The sequence below is a fragment of the Geotrypetes seraphini genome, chromosome 7 (assembly GCF_902459505.1).
Source record: "Geotrypetes seraphini chromosome 7, aGeoSer1.1, whole genome shotgun sequence".
Classification (NCBI taxonomy): Eukaryota; Metazoa; Chordata; class Amphibia; order Gymnophiona; family Dermophiidae; genus Geotrypetes; species Geotrypetes seraphini.
Genome location: NC_047090.1, coordinates 49,318,319 through 49,337,965, shown reverse-complemented (window position 1 = coordinate 49,337,965; position 19,647 = coordinate 49,318,319). Strand labels below are relative to the sequence as shown.

The following is a 19,647-nucleotide window of genomic DNA, read 5'->3' as shown; positions in this document are numbered from 1 at the left end:
ATTGCGCAAAAATGCAAAAGAATATGAATCTAAGATTCTGTCTTTTCATAAATTTGTAATTGATGCTAGGAAGAAAAATGATTTGAAATTGGCCAGATTGGAAATATGGATGAATTCCCACTAACCTTTGATGTGCCATCTAATAAGACTGTTGATCTGAAAGGTGCCAAAACCATAACTGTGAAAACCTCAGGACATGAGAAAACACACTACACAGTTGTGTTGTCCTGCTGTGCTGACCGCACCAAATTGCCACAATGTTAATTTTCAAAAGGAAGAGATTTCCAAAGAAGTGATTCCACAAGGAGTTGTTGTGCATGTTCATGAGAAAGGATGGATAGACGGAAATTAAATGAGAATATGGGTTGCAACCTCTTGACGTTTCTACCAATACACCATTTAAAGTCTTTATGTGAGAAGAGTGGAACAAATGGATGGGTTAAAACATCATGGCACTCAGTGAAGGATGAAACCATTGCACGGTCGTTCAAAAAAATGTGGCATTAGCAATGCCTTAGATGGAACTGAAGATAGTATCATATATGAAGATAGCAAAGAAAGTGATAGCAGTGATTGTGAACAACTGAGCTTCTTAAATTCTGACATTAGTGATGATGAGTTCTTGGGGTTTCCAGAAAACTAGAAGAGTTTTTGAACCTTAAAGTCTCTTCTTATTTGTTAATGACAGTGATGATGGTTCTTAATACCGCTGTTGACTTTACATGGTTGAAATATTATTCTGTTATATTTACTATTTGGCTCAGAATATTTTTTTTATTGTTTTTCTCCTCTAAATCCATGGTTCGTCTTATGGTCAGGTGCGTGTTATGGAGCGAAAAATATGGTAAATATATATAACAGGAGGTAGAAGCATGCAAGTAGGAGGAGAGGGGAGGGGCCTAGGGCTCTGATTGGCCCAAGTTGCTTAAGGCCTCTCCACTCAGAGCCTTAGGCCCCTCCCTGGATGCATCCCAGGAAGCACTGAGGAGGGGAATACCCTCCATTTTGAAGAGGCAGGCCTGCTGGCTGGAGGGGGTAGGAATTCCTCTGACTAGACTTTGTAAACAAGGTAATGGGGGGGAGGGCAGGGGCGGGGGGGGAGATGCAGTGCCAATCAGCCTCATGCACTGACCAGAAAGTAAGGCTACGACAGCTCAGACCTGCCAGAAAATTTTGCTCGCAAATGTAGAATAGCGAGGTTAGGGAATTACCCGGCGATAATAGAGAATTGCCCAGAATGCTCCTTTAAATATTAAAGACTTTACTGTAATACATTTGCATGGTAGAGTTGGAGACTGCTAGGAAGCTTGAAAAAGACCACGGTAAGCCATTTTGATAATCCACTGCTAAAATATATGCATGCTAAACCAGCTAGAACCAGTTGAGCAACCACGTTAAAGTTTTGAGAATCTTCCCTTAAGAGAGGTCTCTTCTAACAAACCCCCCTCCCCCCCCACTGCTCAGTGTTTAACATAAAAGGTTCATGTTTTATTAAGGTTATGATAAACTCATAAGCAAATATAATTATCCTAGGACAAGAAGGCATCATATTCTCACATATAGATGACATCATCCACGGAGCCTCATACAACATGAAAAGTGTACTGTCAAGGTTATCTTTTTGTGCCATAGCTTCCAATTTCCCCATCTTATTCCGTAGGCTCCTTGCGTTCGTGTACATACACTTGAGTTTGTGACCTGTTACTTTCTTGCATTTCTTTCTCTCGTGTCCCTTTTGATCCATCAGGATTTCTGTCATGCCTATGATCCGGTGAGTTTTCCTTACTTTCTTCCTGCATGGTAACCTCTGGGTATACCGTTCCCTTGCAAAAGTGTTCCATTAAAGCTCGTTGTTTTCAATGGCTTTTTGGCTCCGCTTTGGACATCTGAAAAACTTTGGAGCCGTCACCTTTGAAAACTCCTACATCTGCATCAGGAAATCTCCTAGCATTGGGGAAGCCAATTTGAGTCATTCTTTTCCCAGCAAAGGTCACAGGTCTCTTCAGCATCGAGTCTCTTGATGCAGACCACACATCAAAGCCATCGATCTAAGGATCTGCAGGTTGTCTCTCCTCTTAGGTATGTATCCTCGTTGAGGTCACCCTCTCCGAAATAACCTGCTGCACCAATAGTACTGGCTGGTGAGCCTTCAGTACTGGTGCATGCTGCTCAGCAGGCGTCACAGGCCTCAACAGCATCTAGTCTCTTGATGCTGGCCAAAAGACGTCATCATCGTGCTGCTGAGCTGCAGGTTGTTTCTCCCATACAGGGTGTGTCTTCTGCCAGGTCACTCATACCGAAGCAACCTGCTGCACAGATGGTACTAGCTGTTAAGTAATCGCTACTGGTGCACTTTTTTCAAGAGAAGCTCAATGAATTCTTTCCCAGGGAGATTGCCACTGTTTTAAGGTCGCATTCCATGTGTCTCCAACACTCAACTCCCCTGGTACCGGCCCAACCTGATCATATCACTGCAAGGCTGTAGAGATATTTCTCCATTGGAGCATCAAAATACTGCTCATGGTTCTTCTATGAGATGCTATGGTTCTATCTCTTGACACCGATCTTCCTCCAGGCATGGTTCTTCGCATCGAAGTTCTACTTCTCAGCAATGATTCCCTTTGAAAATTAGAGCTGTTTCTTCGGGCTGTAAGTCCTCTTTTTCTGTGATGTGTTCCAGACCAAGACTTAGGAGTTTCTCTTTTAGTCAACCTCCTCTTTCGAAGAGGCATCAGGAACTTCATTGATCCAATTCCGCCTTTTCATTGGACCAGTACCAAAAACGTCACATGATCTCTTCTAGACATTTTTTCCCAGAAGTTTTCTCGGATTCGAAGTCTGACTCGGAGAGTGGGTTTTCCCTCTCTGAACCTGAGTCTGTTAGTGCAGCTATTCCCAAAAGAAGATCATCTCCTGAAGAATTCTCCTTTGCGACTCACATCAAACAGTTATGCAAAGATTTGTCTCTTTCATTGGAGACTGATGTTTAATTTAATTCTGAATTTCAAAATATATTGAACTTTCATGGACCTTCCAAAGATCTCTTCAAATTGCCATCGCATGAACTGTTTAAACAAATCCTTTTCAGAAATTGGGAGATGCCTTTAACTGTCAAGGCTGATCCAGGAAAGATGAATTCGCTTTACAGAATTTTCTCTACTCTGAGATTTGATAATTCACAACTGCCACATCATTCATTATTAGTGGAATCAACCCTCATAGAATCAATCCTCAAAACATATTTGCCTACCAGAGTTCATGCCTCATTGCCTCCAGGATGTGAAGGCCGTACTATCGACAAGTTTGGACGTCGCCTTTATCAAAACTCTATGCTGTTGGCAGAATCCTTAATTACACTTTCTACATGGTGTGGGCAGTCGCGGAGCTTCATTGAAACTTAGAGTGACAGTACACTTTTCACTATCCATACAGGGCTCCGTGGATGATATCACCCATCTGTGAGAATATCTGTCTGCTGTCCCTGGATAACACCTGTTACAGGTAAGTAACTGTGCTGAACACATTTTTGCACCACCTTTATTGACTCGTGTAAAAGGTCCTTATTCCACTCCTAAATTTATATGAATAACCTTTAATTCTAATTAATGGCAATAATTGCTTATTAAAATGCCAGTTATTGGTACTAATTAGCTCAGTTAAATTGCATATGCAGTTTGTGCATGCAACCTAAATTGTGCATGCAATTTCTGGTTCTTTTTATAGAATTAGGAGGTATATATTGAATGTCTGTACTGACAGCCATTAAATATGGGAGGATACCATAAGATATGGGATGACTATACTGATTGGAGGTCCCAAAATCAAAGGGATAATGACTCTTGAACCAGGGTGTATTCCCCCTATTAGATCTCTTTAAATCTGATATATGCCTTTACTTCCCTGACAGGCTTAGAGAATAAGGGGATGAGGGAGAGAGATGATGGGTAGGGGATAGGAGGTTAGTTTGCCGTATTGAATTTAAACATTGTAGACTAAGCAGTTGAATAATACTTATGTATATAGTGCTCCCTTGCGAATTCGCGGTCCTAGTCATTCGTGGTATTTTCTGACCTTGAATGACCAAGCAGGAGAGGGCATCCGGAATGCCAGCAAGTGAAGGAAATCACTCGCGGTATGCTCCGACCTCCTCTTCCTGTACTAAAGTTGGGCCTCACCAATCAGGAGCTGCTTTGACACGCAGTTCCTGATTGGTGAGGCCCGACTTTAGTACAGGAAGAGGCGGTCAGAGCATACTGCGAGTGATTTCCTTCACTCGCCAGCACTCCGGCTGCCCCCTCCTGTCTCCCCTGCTGCCCTCTCCTGTCTCCCCTGCTAAACTCATATTCGTGGTTTTTCAACATTTGCAGGGGTTCCTGGAATGGAACTTCCACGAATATCGGAGGAGTACTGTACTTGGTTTATTCCTCTAGGTCTTTTTTTAGTAGATCGATTTCTTTTATTTTCTTTTGAAATGATGTGATATTTTCTGAATTAACACTACACTGTGCTTCAGTGGTAACTGATCGAGTTTGAATTTAAGTTAATTGACATTATGAGTCAGTGATGTCATCCCTAAGGGCAGATAAGGAGTTGTGATTATCTTTATTTCAGAGAATTTCATCCATGATGGGCTGTAGAGATATTCTCCATTTTTTTTGAGGAGCCATCTTGATTGGTGATTGAGCCTCGTGTTTCTGACATTTTGAAACTATCATTGGATTAGAGGCTTGTTCAGACTTGGTATTTTTTGTAGACATAAAAATTGAATTTAAAAGAGTAAGTGGAGAAAATAGGCTTTTTCTTTCAGCAAGATTTGTTGTTAAATCACCAGATTCTTATAAGGAATCTTGGGAGCAAAAAGCTCAAGCATCCATGTTGTTTGAAGCTTACCAGTGCCCCCCTATACTTGGTTTATTATTGGAATTGTATAAATAAAAGTTTAAAACATTGTTTTCATACAACTTTTATTTGAGGGAAAATTGGAAATGTTATTTCTACTGAAGTTAATTGGTATTCAAACTTAACAACTTCTAAATTTGTTCAAAGGATTTTCATTTGCAAAAATTGTCTTGGGTAAAGTGCTTAACATGCTTGAAAGAAAATCAGCCATGAAGAATTCTTTTAGTTGTAATGAAAGATAGATTGTAATTGGACTACTATAAAGATAACTGGTTAAGATATCTTTCTGATTTTCCAATATACTTTATCCAGTCAGACAAAAAATGAAACTTACTCTAATTCACTGTTAGGAGGAAGTTCCCCGCAGCTACCGAGATGAGCGGCCAATGCTTGTGAGTGCCTTGACTGAAAGGAAGATTGATGCTGCTATTGGGAACCAGAACCGAGTGAAATCAATGGCAACCCAACTGCTGGCTAAATTTGAAGAGAATGCACCACCCCAGAATGCTGTTCTCCGGAAACAGGTGGGACACATGTCATGCTATGGCTGGGGTTGGGGCTTTTTATGTAATGTAGAATTTCTTATGGCTCATGATCTTCCCTCCAATTTAGTCTTCTATGGGTGAATTTAGCACCAACAGAGTAATTAATCAGAAAAATTATTTATCTCGGGACAAGCAGGCAGCATATTCTCACATATGGTTACGTCATCCAAGGAGCCTCGATGCGGACAGCCTCACAAGCAGACTTGCTTGAAGAACTTCAGAAAGTTTGCGACTGCCGCACCGCGCAAGCACGAGTGCCTTCCTACCCGACGGAGGGTGCGCGTCTCCTCAGCGTCTCCTCAGTTCTAATTTTTCTGTGGAGCTAAGAAGCCACTCGTTTAGACGCTCTGCACTAGAGTTAGTTTTACTCATGCCTTCTCTCATCACGGCTCATGTATTTTCCTTACAGGGTTGCTGTGTTTCTTTGCGCATTTCATTTTTTCCCCCCCAAAAAAAAAAGAAGAAGTTTTGTTTGTTTTATTTTCTTCATTTCACAGTGGGGCCTACTCTGCGGCCTCAGCCTGTGAGCTTCGATTTAGACGCAGCTGTTTTCATTCTATATCCCAGCCAGTCACAGGATTTAAGAAGTGTAGCAGGTGCCAGCGGGCCATCTCCCTCACTGACCCGCACAAGTGGTGTGTACAGTGTTTAAGACCTGACCATCATCCGGAGTCGTGCGCCCGCTGTGCTACACTTCAAACTCGAACCCTTAAACATTGTCGGGGATGCCAATAATGCGCAGGTTGTTCCTGCACCCCCAATTCTCCTGATATTCCAGCCTGGTTTGAAGCTGCTTGCAGGTGTGCTCTAGGTCCCAAATTTGCACCGCCATAGCCCCCGCACTATCTTTCTGGGATGACACGCGGTGTTCCACATGGCTGATCCTCTGGTTCTGCCGTTCAATACTGTCCCTAAAATCATCCAGGCAGGCAGGGAGAGAGATGGGATGGGGAGCAGTTAGGAAGAGAAAGGGAAAGAAGTTGTATCTAAGGATAGGAGGCAGGGAGAAATGTTAGGCCTGTGGATGGAAGGCAGAGAGATGCAGCATCTCTCTTTTTTTTCTCCATTTCATTGTTCAGCATCAAGGGGAGGGAGAGAAGAAGAAAAACAGAAAAGAGATGGAGCAAAATGTTGGACCATAGAGATAGAGGAGGAGAGATGGAACCAAGGGAGGTCAGGAGGGAAGAGTGTTATACCCCAGCATATTACTGATAATTTTGTTCAGAATATTATATGTCTCCTCAAGTCTGCTTACCTGAACTCCTGAACCTTAGTGTTACCTTGACAACATCAAATGCTTTACTAAGAACCCAACAGCTTTTCCCTAAATTCAGTTGCCTGCGTACCACTCAAATAACATCAATAAGGACAGACCTGGGTGTTACCAAAACAGAGAACAAAAGAACAAGACCAGCCGTTTACTAGTCCCTGCAACACCTCATTAACGCCAGATGGGACCTGAATGTTATCCAAACAAAGGAACTAGCCAGGGGGGTAACTGAAATTCAGCATGCTACCGATATGAATCCACAAGTCTGTTTATCTGACATTTTGACCTCTTTGACCTGAATGTTGCCCAAACAACTTCAAAGGGACCGACCTGGGGTGTGCCTGAATCAAAGGACGCTGTTACTGCAGGACCAGCTGTTTAACTCAGCAGCTTATAAGGACGGAATTCTGCTCCTAGAATCCAGAATCCTAGCCGGCTATCCAAGACGTCAGGTCTAAAGGGGCAGACTCCTGTGTCCTACTCGCCTATCCATTGAGGGATTCCGAATGGTGAAGGGAGGGTTTACGTGAGATACGGTGATGCTAATTTATTCTTACAGTGGTGCCTCACACAACGAACTTAATTGGTTCCAGGAGCAAGTTTGTTATGTGAAACGTTCGTTATGTGAAACGCGTTTTCCCATAGGAATACATGTAAAAAAAAATAATTCGTTCTGCAGCATAAAATATGCTAAGATGACATAAAAAAGATAAATTTTTGGTTATTATTTTTATTTAGATACATCTAAAAACATAATTGTTTTTTAAAACAACACACATTTTTTAAATTTAAAGACAGACTAAGTAGAGTCTAATTTTACAGTGAGAGGGCAGAGTCTCAGCGGCAAAAACTGGGACTTAACTGTTCATTTTTTTTTTTTTCTACCGTGTTTCCCCGATGATAAGGCAGGGCCATCAAATAAGACAGCCCCCCCTTTTTAGAAAAAAATGTAAAATAAGGCACCCCCCCGCAAATAAGCCACCCACCGATACCTGCGCTTACCTGAATCGGGTGGTACGGTGGGTGACTCCGTGTAGTCCCTGGCACCCCCGACACGATCGGGGCAAGAGGGAGCTCAAGCCCTCTTGCCCCCCCGACTCCCCGACACGATCGGGGCAAGAGGGAGCTCAAGCCCTCTTGCCCCCCCCCCCGACTCCCCGACACGATCGGGGCAAGAGGGAGCTCAAGCCCTTTTGCCCCCCCGACTCCCCGACACGATCGGGGCAAGAGGGAGCTCAAGCCCTCTTGCCCCCCCCCGACTCCCCGACACGATCGGGGCAAGAGGGAGCTCAAGCCCTCTTGCCCCCCCGACTCCCCGACACGATCGGGGCAAGAGGGAGCTCAAGCCCTCTGGCCCCCCCCGACTCCCCGACACGATCGGGGCAAAAGGGAGCCCAAGCCCTCTTGCCCCGCCGATTCCCCAACTCCCCGACAATATCGGGCCAGGAGGGAGCCCAAGTCCTCCTGGCCACGGCGACCCCCTAACCCCACCCTGCACTACATTACGGGCAGGAGGGATCCCAGGCCCTCCTGCCCTCGACGCAAACCCCCCCTCCCCCCAACGACCGCCCCCCCCAAGAACCTCCGACCGACCCCCAGCCGACCCGCGACCCCCCTGGCCGACCCCCACGACACCCCCAACCCCCTTCCCCGTACCTTTCTGTAGTTGGCCGGGCAGACGGGAGCCAAACCCGCCTGTCCGGCATGCAGCCATCGACGGAATGAGGCCGGATTGGCCCATCCGTCCCAAAGCTCCGCCTACTGGTGGGGCCTAAGGCGCCTGGGCCAATCAGAATAGGCCCGGGAGCCTTAGGTCCCTCCTGGGGGCAGGGCCTGAGGCACATGGTCGGGTTGGGCCCATGTGCCTCAGGCCCTGCCCCCAGGAGGGACCTAAGGCTCCCGGGCCTATTCTGATTGGCCCAGGCACCTTAGGCCCCACCAGTAGGCGGAGCTTTGGGACGGATGGGCCAATCCGGCCTCATTCCGTCGATGGCTGCCTGCCAGACAGGCGGGTTTGGCTCCCGTCTGTCCGGCCAACTACAGAAAGGTACGGGGAAGGGGGTTGGGGGTGTCGTGGGGGTCGGCCAGGGGGGTCGCGGGTCGGCTGGGGGTCGGTCAGAGGTTCTTGGGGGGGGGGCGGTCGTTGGGGGGAGGGGGGGGTTTGCGTCGAGGGCAGGAGGGCCTGGGATCCCTCCTGCCCGTAATGTAGTGCAGGGTGGGGTTAGGGGGTCGCCGTGGCCAGGAGGACTTGGGCTCCCTCCTGGCCCGATATTGTCGGGGAGTTGGGGAATCGGCGGGGCAAGAGGGCTGGGGCTCCCTTTTGCCCCGATCGTGTCGGGGAATCGGCGGGGCAAGAGGGCTTGGGCTCCCTTTTGCCCCGATCGTGTCGGGGAGTCGGGGGGGGGCAAGAGGGCTTGAGCTCCCTCTTGCCCCGATCGTGTCGGGGAGTCGGGGGGGCAAGAGGGCTTGAGCTCCGTCTTGCCCCGATCGTGTCGGGGAGTCGGGGGGGGCAAGAGGGAACCAGGCGGAGAGAGGGCAGTTAAGCGCAGTGCCTGCGCGGAAGGATGCAGCTCGGGCGACTTCGTTGTGTGAAACGAAGTTCGTTGTACGGATCAAGACATAAAGTTCGTTGTGCGCAGCGTTCGCTGTGCGAGGCGTCCGTTATGCGAGGCACCACTGTATATATATATATATATATATATATATATATATATATATATATATATATTAAAGTGTTATTGTTTATGCTTTATATTGTCTGTGTGTTTTTCTGAGTATCTCTGATCATCCCACTTGACAGAAATTAGTGGCGGAACAAATTGGTACCAGAAGTGGGGTTGATCTAATGATGTCAGAAAAACTAACTAGGCAACAAGGGGTTGAGGAGCAGGCTCCCAATCCCTCCATTCCAAATGGGAATGAAATTATGGGAACATTAATGGCCACTGAGTGGTCTGTAGAAGCAGGATTGTGTGAATCCTGTACTTTTGAAAGTGGGGATCCACATGAATTATGTGCCTCCTTACAAAAGGTGAAAATCTCAAAAGGAGAAGAGCAAGAAGTAATTTCTAGACAAGGAAGGATGATTTTGTCAGATTGGAGGAATTTGCATGAAGCTAAACAGGAATTACAATTGAAATTAGAAGAGCTGGAAAAGAAAAGGAATAAACAACAGCATGCCATTACAATGCTACAATGTCAGAATAAGTTGTTAATGGATAAGGTAGAAACCTATCAAAATGTAATAGAACAGTCAGCTATGCAATATGCACGATATAAATACAAGAAACGGAGGTGGAAAGTGAGTTACAGAAAAGTTAAAATCTTAATTTATCATCTGCCGAATGATTGGAATCCAAACAAACGGGATGGGAATATTTGGGATTCAAATTCTAATAACAGTGAGGAGGATATCTGTGTTAAAGGAGAACAGGCAGAAAGTTTAGAAGCAGAGCCTGTGAAGAGACAAAGATTACAGGGAAATCTGCAAACAGGAGAAAATCTAGTTAGGGAGGATGTTACTCCACATGAAATCATGGATATGATGGCACGCTTTACACAGCAGCCTGGGGAACCACTAATACAGTGGGTAGTTCGGGTGCAGGAGCTGGGTGCAGCAGGGATTATGTTAGATGCCACAGATGCCCCTAAATTTGTTCAAATTTGTCAAGAAATAGCAGTGCAACATGCGTTGCGGAAGGATCCTTATCCTGCAAAAAATGCCCAATGGTCTTTATTAGAGATAATTAGTAGGGGTGTCACGAGGCGATATCCACTTGAATCTGATTGGCCTTCCAATGATAAAGTTTGGTATACATTGAAAGATGCACAAATGAGAATTAAGGAAGAGGCTATGAAGGTAGCTTTAGTAATAGGTCATGCTGACACATATATGTCATTACCTTTTACTGTATCCATGAGAAATAAAATTATCAGGTATGCTGCACCGGCATACAAACAGGTAATTATGACTCTGTTGATCAATCAAACAGACAGGTCTATTTTGGAAATCTTGGAAGCGGTCCGACAGTTAGGAGATCTGGGAGACTGGGGACCTCAAACTACTTTTGATAAAAAGAGGGAAGGACAATCCAATTCAAACAGGGCTAATCGAGTATCCCGAAGGGATATGTTTTTGGCATTAATAAAAGATGGGGTAAAGAGGGAAGAAATAGATGGGAAAGATACCGGGACTTTATGGAAAATGTACAAAAGTAGAGGATTAGGAAAGAAATCTATGTCTCAAGCCCAAGTAAGCAAGAGTGAGGATGTGCCAGTGCCAACTGCTCCTCCTGAGGAAACTGCTTCCACTCTTTATCCTGATTTAAAAGGGTGGAAGTGGTGGGAGGATCAATGATGTGAATACCAAGCCTCAGTGTTAGCTTGGACCAAATTATAACAGTGTCCGCAGGTAGAGATAAATATTTAGTAGAAACCTGGGGAGCAACAGATACAAGCTGTAGTGGACGCTGGGGTGTAGGAATATAAATATCAGGATTGGGGGGAAAATTATACAAGCAGGAAGAAAAAATTTTACAAATTTTAAAATTGGACAATTACCAATTTGGGATTAATCTATGGGATTCCTTGCCAGATATCCAAAAAGGGTTAACATGACAGCTTTCCAATGGAAACATGAACCAATGCATTTTTACTATCCCTATAGTGGAGCAATGTCCAGAACAATTTACATCCACTTGGCAAGGGAGGCAATATACATATACCAAACTACCACAAAAAATACTTACAGATGCCGAGAGGTGATAGAGAAAGCTAAACTTCCCTTCTCCCCAAAGTTAAAAACAGACTTGGGCCTTTTTGGATTTTGGAGGCAACATATTTCACATCTGGGGTAACATATGGGGTTGGTTGGACAATAAAAAAGTAGAAATATTGCTAAGTGACCTTTATAATGTATAAAGTTTTGTTAGATAGTATAAGGAAGTTGCACTCCAAGTAATTTTGCAAATGTGTCTTTTACCTCAAACACTAACATTGTGAACCACTGTACCTGCACGTAAACCTCTCTTATATGTTTTATAGATTAAAGCGTCCCTGCTTGAATTTTTATGATTGTGTGACAGAACTTTGAAATGGAAGAAAATAGAAAAGAAGACCAGTAAAACTATATAGAGCAATTAACTTAAATTTCTATCTCTCTTTCTTTTAGAAGCTTATTATCTAGACATGGTCCGGAGAACCAATTTCACTGTGCCACATTTAAAATGCTTCCAGCAATGTGACCTGATAGTGGGAATCCAATGGATACCACATTTGTTTGTGACTCTTTTGATTAATAGTGTGCTTATTTACAGATTAAATTCAACCCTGAATCATTACTGATGGAAGAAAGCATGCCGGAGCTCTGTGTTTGTCTGTTTCTGTTATGTGTTGTCTGTTTTAGCTTATGGGGTACCCCAACATTGCACATTGGCTATTTCCAGAGTTTATTCCACCCCTTCTATTAGTCCAAATGGTACCATATCCCTTTCCAAAAAAGATTCCCCCACATACCAGAAAGTATCTTATGAAAACCATACTCACAATGATTTTATGCTATGGCTCACAGGTAATAGAGGCCATCAGCATGCCAGATTTTGGGAATAAAGGGGACGCCCATGTGGGATCCCTACGGGGGTCAGGGCAAAGGGTCTATAGAGTGGGCAGACTTGATGGGCCTTGGCCCTTTTCTACCATCATCTTACTATGTTTCTATGTTTCTATACAGCCCAATGATAATTTAGTTAGGGGTTATATTATAAAAGGATATCTGAAGAGAAATAATTAGAAAGCTTTATACCTGGTAAAATGGTGTTCATTGGTATTTGATATTTGCTAAATAAAAAAAAAAAAAAAATGGTCTCTCTTTATTTAACTTACCAGGTATAAACAGTGCAGTGCACATCTCTGACATAAGTTATTTTGTTATCACATTCTGTACATGTGTATGGTCTCTCTTAAATGACATAATAATTATGTCCAGAACATAAAAAAGGTATATTTTCTGAATGTCCTACAGAATACCTTTAAGTACATTAGTGTTGTTTCTCTTATCTCACACAAATACTACTTTACACACAAGTATTGTGTCACATGTTATCACCTTCTGTACATAAAGTGGTTTTTCTCCTTTTTCTCTTATACTCTCTTTTACCACTAGGGGGGTTTAATGTAACTAAAGCATTGAAGTTAAAAAGTTATGAGGAAATATTTTCCTTGAAAAATCACGTACTGGGAAATGTTATTACACATAGACTTTCATCCTTTTGTGATAAAATTGGTCAGCTCTGCTCTCTCATTCTGATAATTTGGCTAACATGCTGGGTTAAGAGAAAATTTCACCAGACCGAGAAGATGAAGACGCAACCAGACATACAGTGCCGTGCCATGAGGCTGTTATGTGGCACCAACTGGGGAATAGAAGTGAGCCCATATCCTGCCACTTCACATTAGGGCTGGTCTCTGGAGGTGGTGCCTGAAAATTACATGAGTGAAGGCATGTGAGTGGCATAGCAAGCCTATTGAAACCGGAGCATAGCCAGACCCTAACCAAAGATGCTAAGAAAAACGGGATACCAGATAACTGCGGTGATCGATGGTGAATATGAAGCTACCCTAACTGTATGCCATGAGTAAGAGCACAAATATAATATTAATAAGATTATTAATTTTCATGATTCCCAATACGTGATACTTTCAAGTGAAAGGCCTAATTAGCAAGAAATATTAGGGAATGCAAGAACACCAGGTTTAGCACATAAGGAAATAAATTATGAAGGGAAAATTAATTTTCCCATTTTACCTTTGCTTAAAAGTAGAATAGATACTATTGTTTCTGAAATACTGGCTGGCAAAGAAGCATATTTTGACTCCAGAGTAGCAGATGTATTTAGAAGGGAAGGTGAATGGGTGACAAATACTGTACATAATTATGAACTAACGCTACGATATGATCAGTTAATGTTACATGTCGTTAATGATATCACAAAGAATTAACTTTATCGCATTGATTTAAAAACCACATCACATTCTGTACCCTTAGATAGAAAATGGTGTAAATTTTGAAATGAAACAATGTGTCTTTAGTACTGTTGAACTTGTGATTCCTGCTAGTCAAGCTCCCTTTTCAGTATGTTTACAGAATGTTAATGTGTTGCAGTGAGCAACTGAATTTTGAAATAATAACTTGCATTCTGTGGCAACTCATATTGAAACTACCACTGCAGTGATATGGCATAAAAGGAGTTTCTTCATTTTGTACTCTATAAATTTGTTTAACTATCTTTTAACCTTTCTTAATTGTCGGACACTCTCTCCCTTAATTCGGAGGACTTCTAAATTTGGAGAAGCAAACTTGAGTATCCAGGAGTGGAATGTTATACCCCAGCATATTACTGATAATTTTGTTCAGAATATTATATGTCTCCTCAAGTCTGCTTACCTGAACTCCTGAACCTTAGTGTTACCTTGACAACATCAAATGCTTTACTAAGAACCCAACAGCTTTTCCCTAAATTCAGTTGCCTGCGTACCACTCAAATAACATCAATAAGGACAGACCTGGGTGTTACCAAAACAGAGAACAAAAGAACAAGACCAGCCGTTTACTAGTCCCTGCAACACCTCATTAACGCCAGATGGGACCTGAATGTTATCCAAACAAAGGAACTAGCCAGGGGGGTAACTGAAATTCAGCATGCTACCGATATGAATCCACAAGTCTGTTTATCTGACATTTTGACCTCTTTGACCTGAATGTTGCCCAAACAACTTCAAAGGGACCGACCTGGGGTGTGCCTGAATCAAAGGACGCTGTTACTGCAGGACCAGCTGTTTAACTCAGCAGCTTATAAGGACGGAATTCTGCTCCTAGAAACCAGAATCCTAGCCGGCTATCCAAGACGTCAGGTCTAAAGGGGCAGACTCCTGTGTCCTACTCGCCTATCCATTGAGGGATTCCGAATGGTGAAGGGAGGGTTTACGTGAGATACGGTGATGCTAATTTATTCTTATATATATATATATATATATTAAAGTGTTATTGTTTATGCTTTATATTGTCTGTGTGTTTTTCTGAGTATCTCTGATCATCCCACTTGACAGAAATTAGTGGCGGAACAAAGAGTTTCAAGTTTATTAAAAATTTGATGAAACGCTAATCAAAATGTCTAAGCGTTTTACAGTAAAGATTTAAAAAGGGGTTCAGTTAAACTATTAATAACATAACATTTACTTACATGAAACAATAGGTTAGTGGGGAGAAATACAATTTGAAAGAAAGAACAATTAAAATTAAGGACAATATCATAGGGAAAGGGAGAAATCAATTTTAGTATAGAAAATAAGCTTAGAAAGTCCCTTAGATCAATTAACAGTCATATGCATCTTTAAATAAGAAGCCTTTAAGGCCACCCTTGAATTTATCTAAATTCTGTTTGGACCTTAAATATAATGGTAACGAATTCCATATTGTTGGAGCAGTCATTGCGAAAGAAGAAGACCTACGGGTACTAATGATTTTTAGGGATGGGACATGAAGAAGATGCTGTGATGCAGATCTTAAGGTTCTCGGAGGATCATATGGAATCAGATATTTATGGATAAAAGCAGAGCTGGGATACGATGATGCTAGGAGATAGAAAGAAAGGGACAGGGAATTATAGCCTGACCAGTGGAGAGAGGGAGGGGGATTCTGAAAGTGGTGAGCCATGTGGATGAGGTCAAAAAGGAGATGACAAGATGAGTGAGAGAGCAGTGAGTACAGTGGTAGAAATGTGGTAATGGGGAGTAGATAGAAGGGAATAGGAGGCTGGGAAATGGGAGAGCTAGAGACTGAGGGAAGATGGAGAATTGAGAGGTAGCTGAACATTTAAAAAGAAGAAGGGTGAGAAAGAAGGCAACATTTGAATGGACAGAGGCAGAAAAGAAAAAGTTAAGAAAGCTGAAAGTGAACAATCAATACATTGGAGATAGGCATAAGAAGGAAATGGAAAAGAAGAGGAGAAAAAAAATGGACTGCAGACACTGGAAAGAGAATTAGTTGAAGATAGACAAAAAGCAGAAAGAGAAACTTGAACCAAAATGATGAAAAAACAAAACATCCAGACAACAAGTTAGAAAAAATTGTTTTATTTTTAATTTATTAACTGGAATATGTTAGTTTTGGGATATGTGCATCACAATTATTTTTGTATTCAGTGTTTTAGTCATATATAGCTGATTTGGGGGAGGGACTGGAGCCCAAAATTAGTGGATGGGCACCAAAGTTTCTCCCCGCCTGAGTGCAATTTATAAATACTTGAGCTATTGGGGATTCCCAAGCCCTGCCAACTGAAGACATGTTCCTCCAGTCTGGCAACTCAAACTCTCCAAGCTTTGCAGCCAATGGCAATATCCTCAAGCTGCCCCTGCTTTCATGCATGCACAAAAGCCAAGGGAGGGGGGGAGGAAAGGCAGCAGCTCTGCAATATTGCTGCCAGCTGCAGAACTTGGGAAGTTGGAAGGGGATGAGGTGGCTGTCAGTTGGTGAGGCTTGGGGATCCCTACTAGCTACATCAGGGGAGATATTCATTTTGAGGGAATCTAAGCTCAAAGTGAGAGGCCCAAAAAAGCAGTAATATTTACCCTGATTAAATGATCCTCCACGTGTGCTGCTGACAGCTGATTCAGCATCCCCGCTTTGATGAGGCTCATCTCTGAAGAGGCACACTGAAGCTGTAATAGAAGTGAATGGGAGAACAAGGAGCGCGCATCCCTGCTCATCAGAGTGGGGATACGGAAGCCTGTGGCTGCTCCCACTGCCAGCAGTGCACATGGAGGGATCACTCAGTCAGGGTAAGTATTACTGCTTTTTTGGTTTCCTCTCCACAGTGTTCCTTTAATGAAGGTTTATTATTAGATACTAAACTAAACTAAACCTTGGGTTTATATACCGCACCATCTCCACGAATGCGGAGCTCGGCACGGTTTACAGGAAGAAAGATGAGAGAGGAACTACAATGGAGAGATTAAAGAGTTAGGTGTAAAGGGGGAAGGTGAGAGGCCTAAGAGGGGGGAAGTGTTACAGTGTTGAGAATAGCCAGGTTTTTAGGTGTTTGCGGAAGAGTTGGAGGGAGCTTGAGGTTCGGAGAGGGGAGGTGAGGTTATTCCAGATCTCAGTGATTCTAAAGGGGAGGGATGACCCAAGTTTGCCTACATGGGAAATACCTTTTATGGAAGGGAAGGATAGTTTAAAAATTTGGGAGGATCTGGAGGAAGTAGGGGTTGGGGAGTTCCAGGATAGAGGGATAACGGAGTGGTGAGACGTGATCAAATTTGCTTTTCGCGAAAACAAGCTTGCAGATTTGGGACCTGCTCAACCTTTCTTTTGCTCATTGGCTAGTGTTAGTGTTTGTGTGGCCCCAGAAATTTTTTTTTCAGCCAATGCGGCCCATGGAAGCCAAAAGGTTGGACACCCCTGACATAGAGCTTCGGGCAATTCGGCTGACTTTTCTCCACTTTGAGGGTCATCTCCGTCATCGAGCCATCTGTGTCTTCCCAGACAATGCCACGGCAATGGCTTATTTCAATCGGCATGGGGGCATGAGGAGTCCTTCCCTGAGCATGAAGGCTCAACTTCTATTCTGGTGGGCAGAGGGACACATTGTGGCGCTGTCAGCAATGCAAGTGGCAGGAGTGCACAACGTTCAAGCAGATTTTCTCAGTTGTCCAATGTCCTGGAGAAAGGTCCCTGTCTCAAAGAGCGTTCAATTGCATAATAGATCAATGGGGTGCCCTATGTTTCACCTAATGGCAACTGCGGCCAACCAGAAAGCCTATCAATTCTTCAGTTATCATCAAAAGGCCGACAGTGAAGGCCTGGATGCTCTGGTTCAGTCCTTGCCAATTTCACATTTTCTGCTATCAACCAACTCAACCAGGTTTAACTTCTCTCTGTCCTACTCCTGGGAAAAATTATCTTTGTCCTACTCCTGGGAAAAACTCTAACAGAAAGTTTGTAGGATCCCGCCTTATTGATATCAATAACTCTTTAACACCTTTCTCAGTTCTTCCCAACATGAGCACCTTTTCCAGTACAAATTGGATGCTTCTCAGTATACCACTATTAGATTATTTTGTATAAGAACATAATAGTCTTACTGGGTCAGACCAATGGTCCATCTAGCCCCAGTAGCCCATCCTTATGTTGACCTGTATGTCTTACAAACATTGGAACAGTATATCGTGATCCACTAGATTGAAGGCCGCTGACATGTCCAGGAAAAACAAGATAGCATCACGACCACTGTCCAGTATCTGCCTTATATGATTTAGTAATCCCAGAAGGGTATGCTCTGTTGAATGATTTGAATGAAAACCAGTCTGACAAGGATGTAAGACATTTGTTTTCATAAGGAAATCCATCAATTGAGATTTTCTATAATCTTAGAAATGAACGGCAACTTGGAAATAGTTAGCCGTTCATTTCTAAGTTAGTATAGTTAGCTACAATGTTTGGATACGAACTGTGGGACTTCAGAAGTGGAGTAACAACTACTTATTTCCAGTCTGAGGGAAAGTTGTCGGTAGAAAGACTATTATTGACCGTGGACAGTAATGGTTCAAGAAGTAGGTCAATGATACATGATAAAAATGAGGTGGGAACAGGATCAGTTGGAGGTGATGAGACCTTGGAGGTGTGAGACTGTAGGTGAGGAGGAGGCCACTAAAACATCCTTTTAAGGATGATATTACACTTTTCAAGCTTCATTTGTATTCATTTTGGTCTACCTGCAAACTTTCTAGTCCTGCATAATCCTCTGATTATTCCTTAGTACCTTGCCGTAGCTCCCAGAGCTGGATTTTTTTTTGTCACTAGTGCACAGAGGCTTAAGTTTTGGTCTCTTCAAGGGACCATCCTTATATTTCCAACGAAGGAACTTTATCTATTTAATGTAGTCTCTTGCACCTATTATGTCTCATGTTATACTGGTATCTTCACAGTTTTCTCCATTCTATTTTCTTTTAGGAATAGCTATTGTGTTATTTCCAGTTCACACCTTTTTCTTTTTGTTATATATTCTTCTGCTTTATGGCTCCCTATTATTAAATATAGCCAGCATTAGAATATAAGAAGATGCCTCCACTGGGTCAGACCAGAGGTCCATCGCACCCAGCGGTCCGCTTCCGCGGCGGCCCATCAGGTCTATGACCTGTGAAGTGGTTCCTGACCATTTCTATAACCTACCTCTGCTTCTATCTGTACCCCTCAATCCCCTTTTCCTTTAGGAACCTATCTAAACCTTCCTTGAACCCCTGTTCTGTGCTTTGGCCTATCACAACCTCCGGAAGCGCGTTCCATGTGTCCACCACCCTCTGGGTAAAAAAGAACTTCCTAGCATTTGTTCTAAACCTGTCCCCTTTCAATTTCTCCGAGTGATCCCTAGTACTTGTGGTTCCCCACAGTCTGAAGAATCTGTCCCTGTCTACCTTCTCTATGCCCTTCAGGATTTTGAAGGTTTCTATCATGTCTCCTCTAAGTCTCCTCTTCTCTAGGGAGAACAGCCCTAGCATTTTCAACCTGTCAGCGTATGAAAAGTTTTCCATACCTTTTATCAGTTTAGTTGCTCTTCTCTGGACCCCCTCAAGTACTGTCATGTCCTTCTTGAGGTTCGGCGACCAGTACTGGACATAGTATTCCAGGTGCGGGCGCACCATTGCACGATACAGCGGCATGATGACTTCCTTCGTCCTGGTTGTGATACCCTTTTTAATGATAACCAACATTCTGTTCGCTTTCTTTGAGGCTATCGCACACTGTGCCGATGCTTTCAATGTTGTGTCCACCATCACCCCCAGGTCTCTTTCAAGGTTTCTCACCCCTAGCAATGATCCCCCCATTTTGTAGCTGAACATTGGGTTCTTTTTCCCTACATGCATGACCTTGCATTTCTC

At 43.3% G+C, this 19,647-nt stretch overlaps 1 protein-coding gene across 17 annotated transcripts in view; it reads left to right on the top strand.

The window, feature by feature from the left end:
* The window catches only part of MICAL3 (microtubule associated monooxygenase, calponin and LIM domain containing 3), a 711,269-nt gene that overhangs the window by 312,785 nt on the left and 378,837 nt on the right, over positions 1-19,647 (top strand). For all 17 annotated transcript variants that reach the window (XM_033950898.1, XM_033950894.1, XM_033950891.1 and 14 more), the window contains one exon: positions 5,250-5,423. In XM_033950898.1, the coding sequence (XP_033806789.1) occupies positions 5,250-5,423 (174 nt within the window). The remainder of the gene's footprint in view (positions 1-5,249; positions 5,424-19,647) is intronic.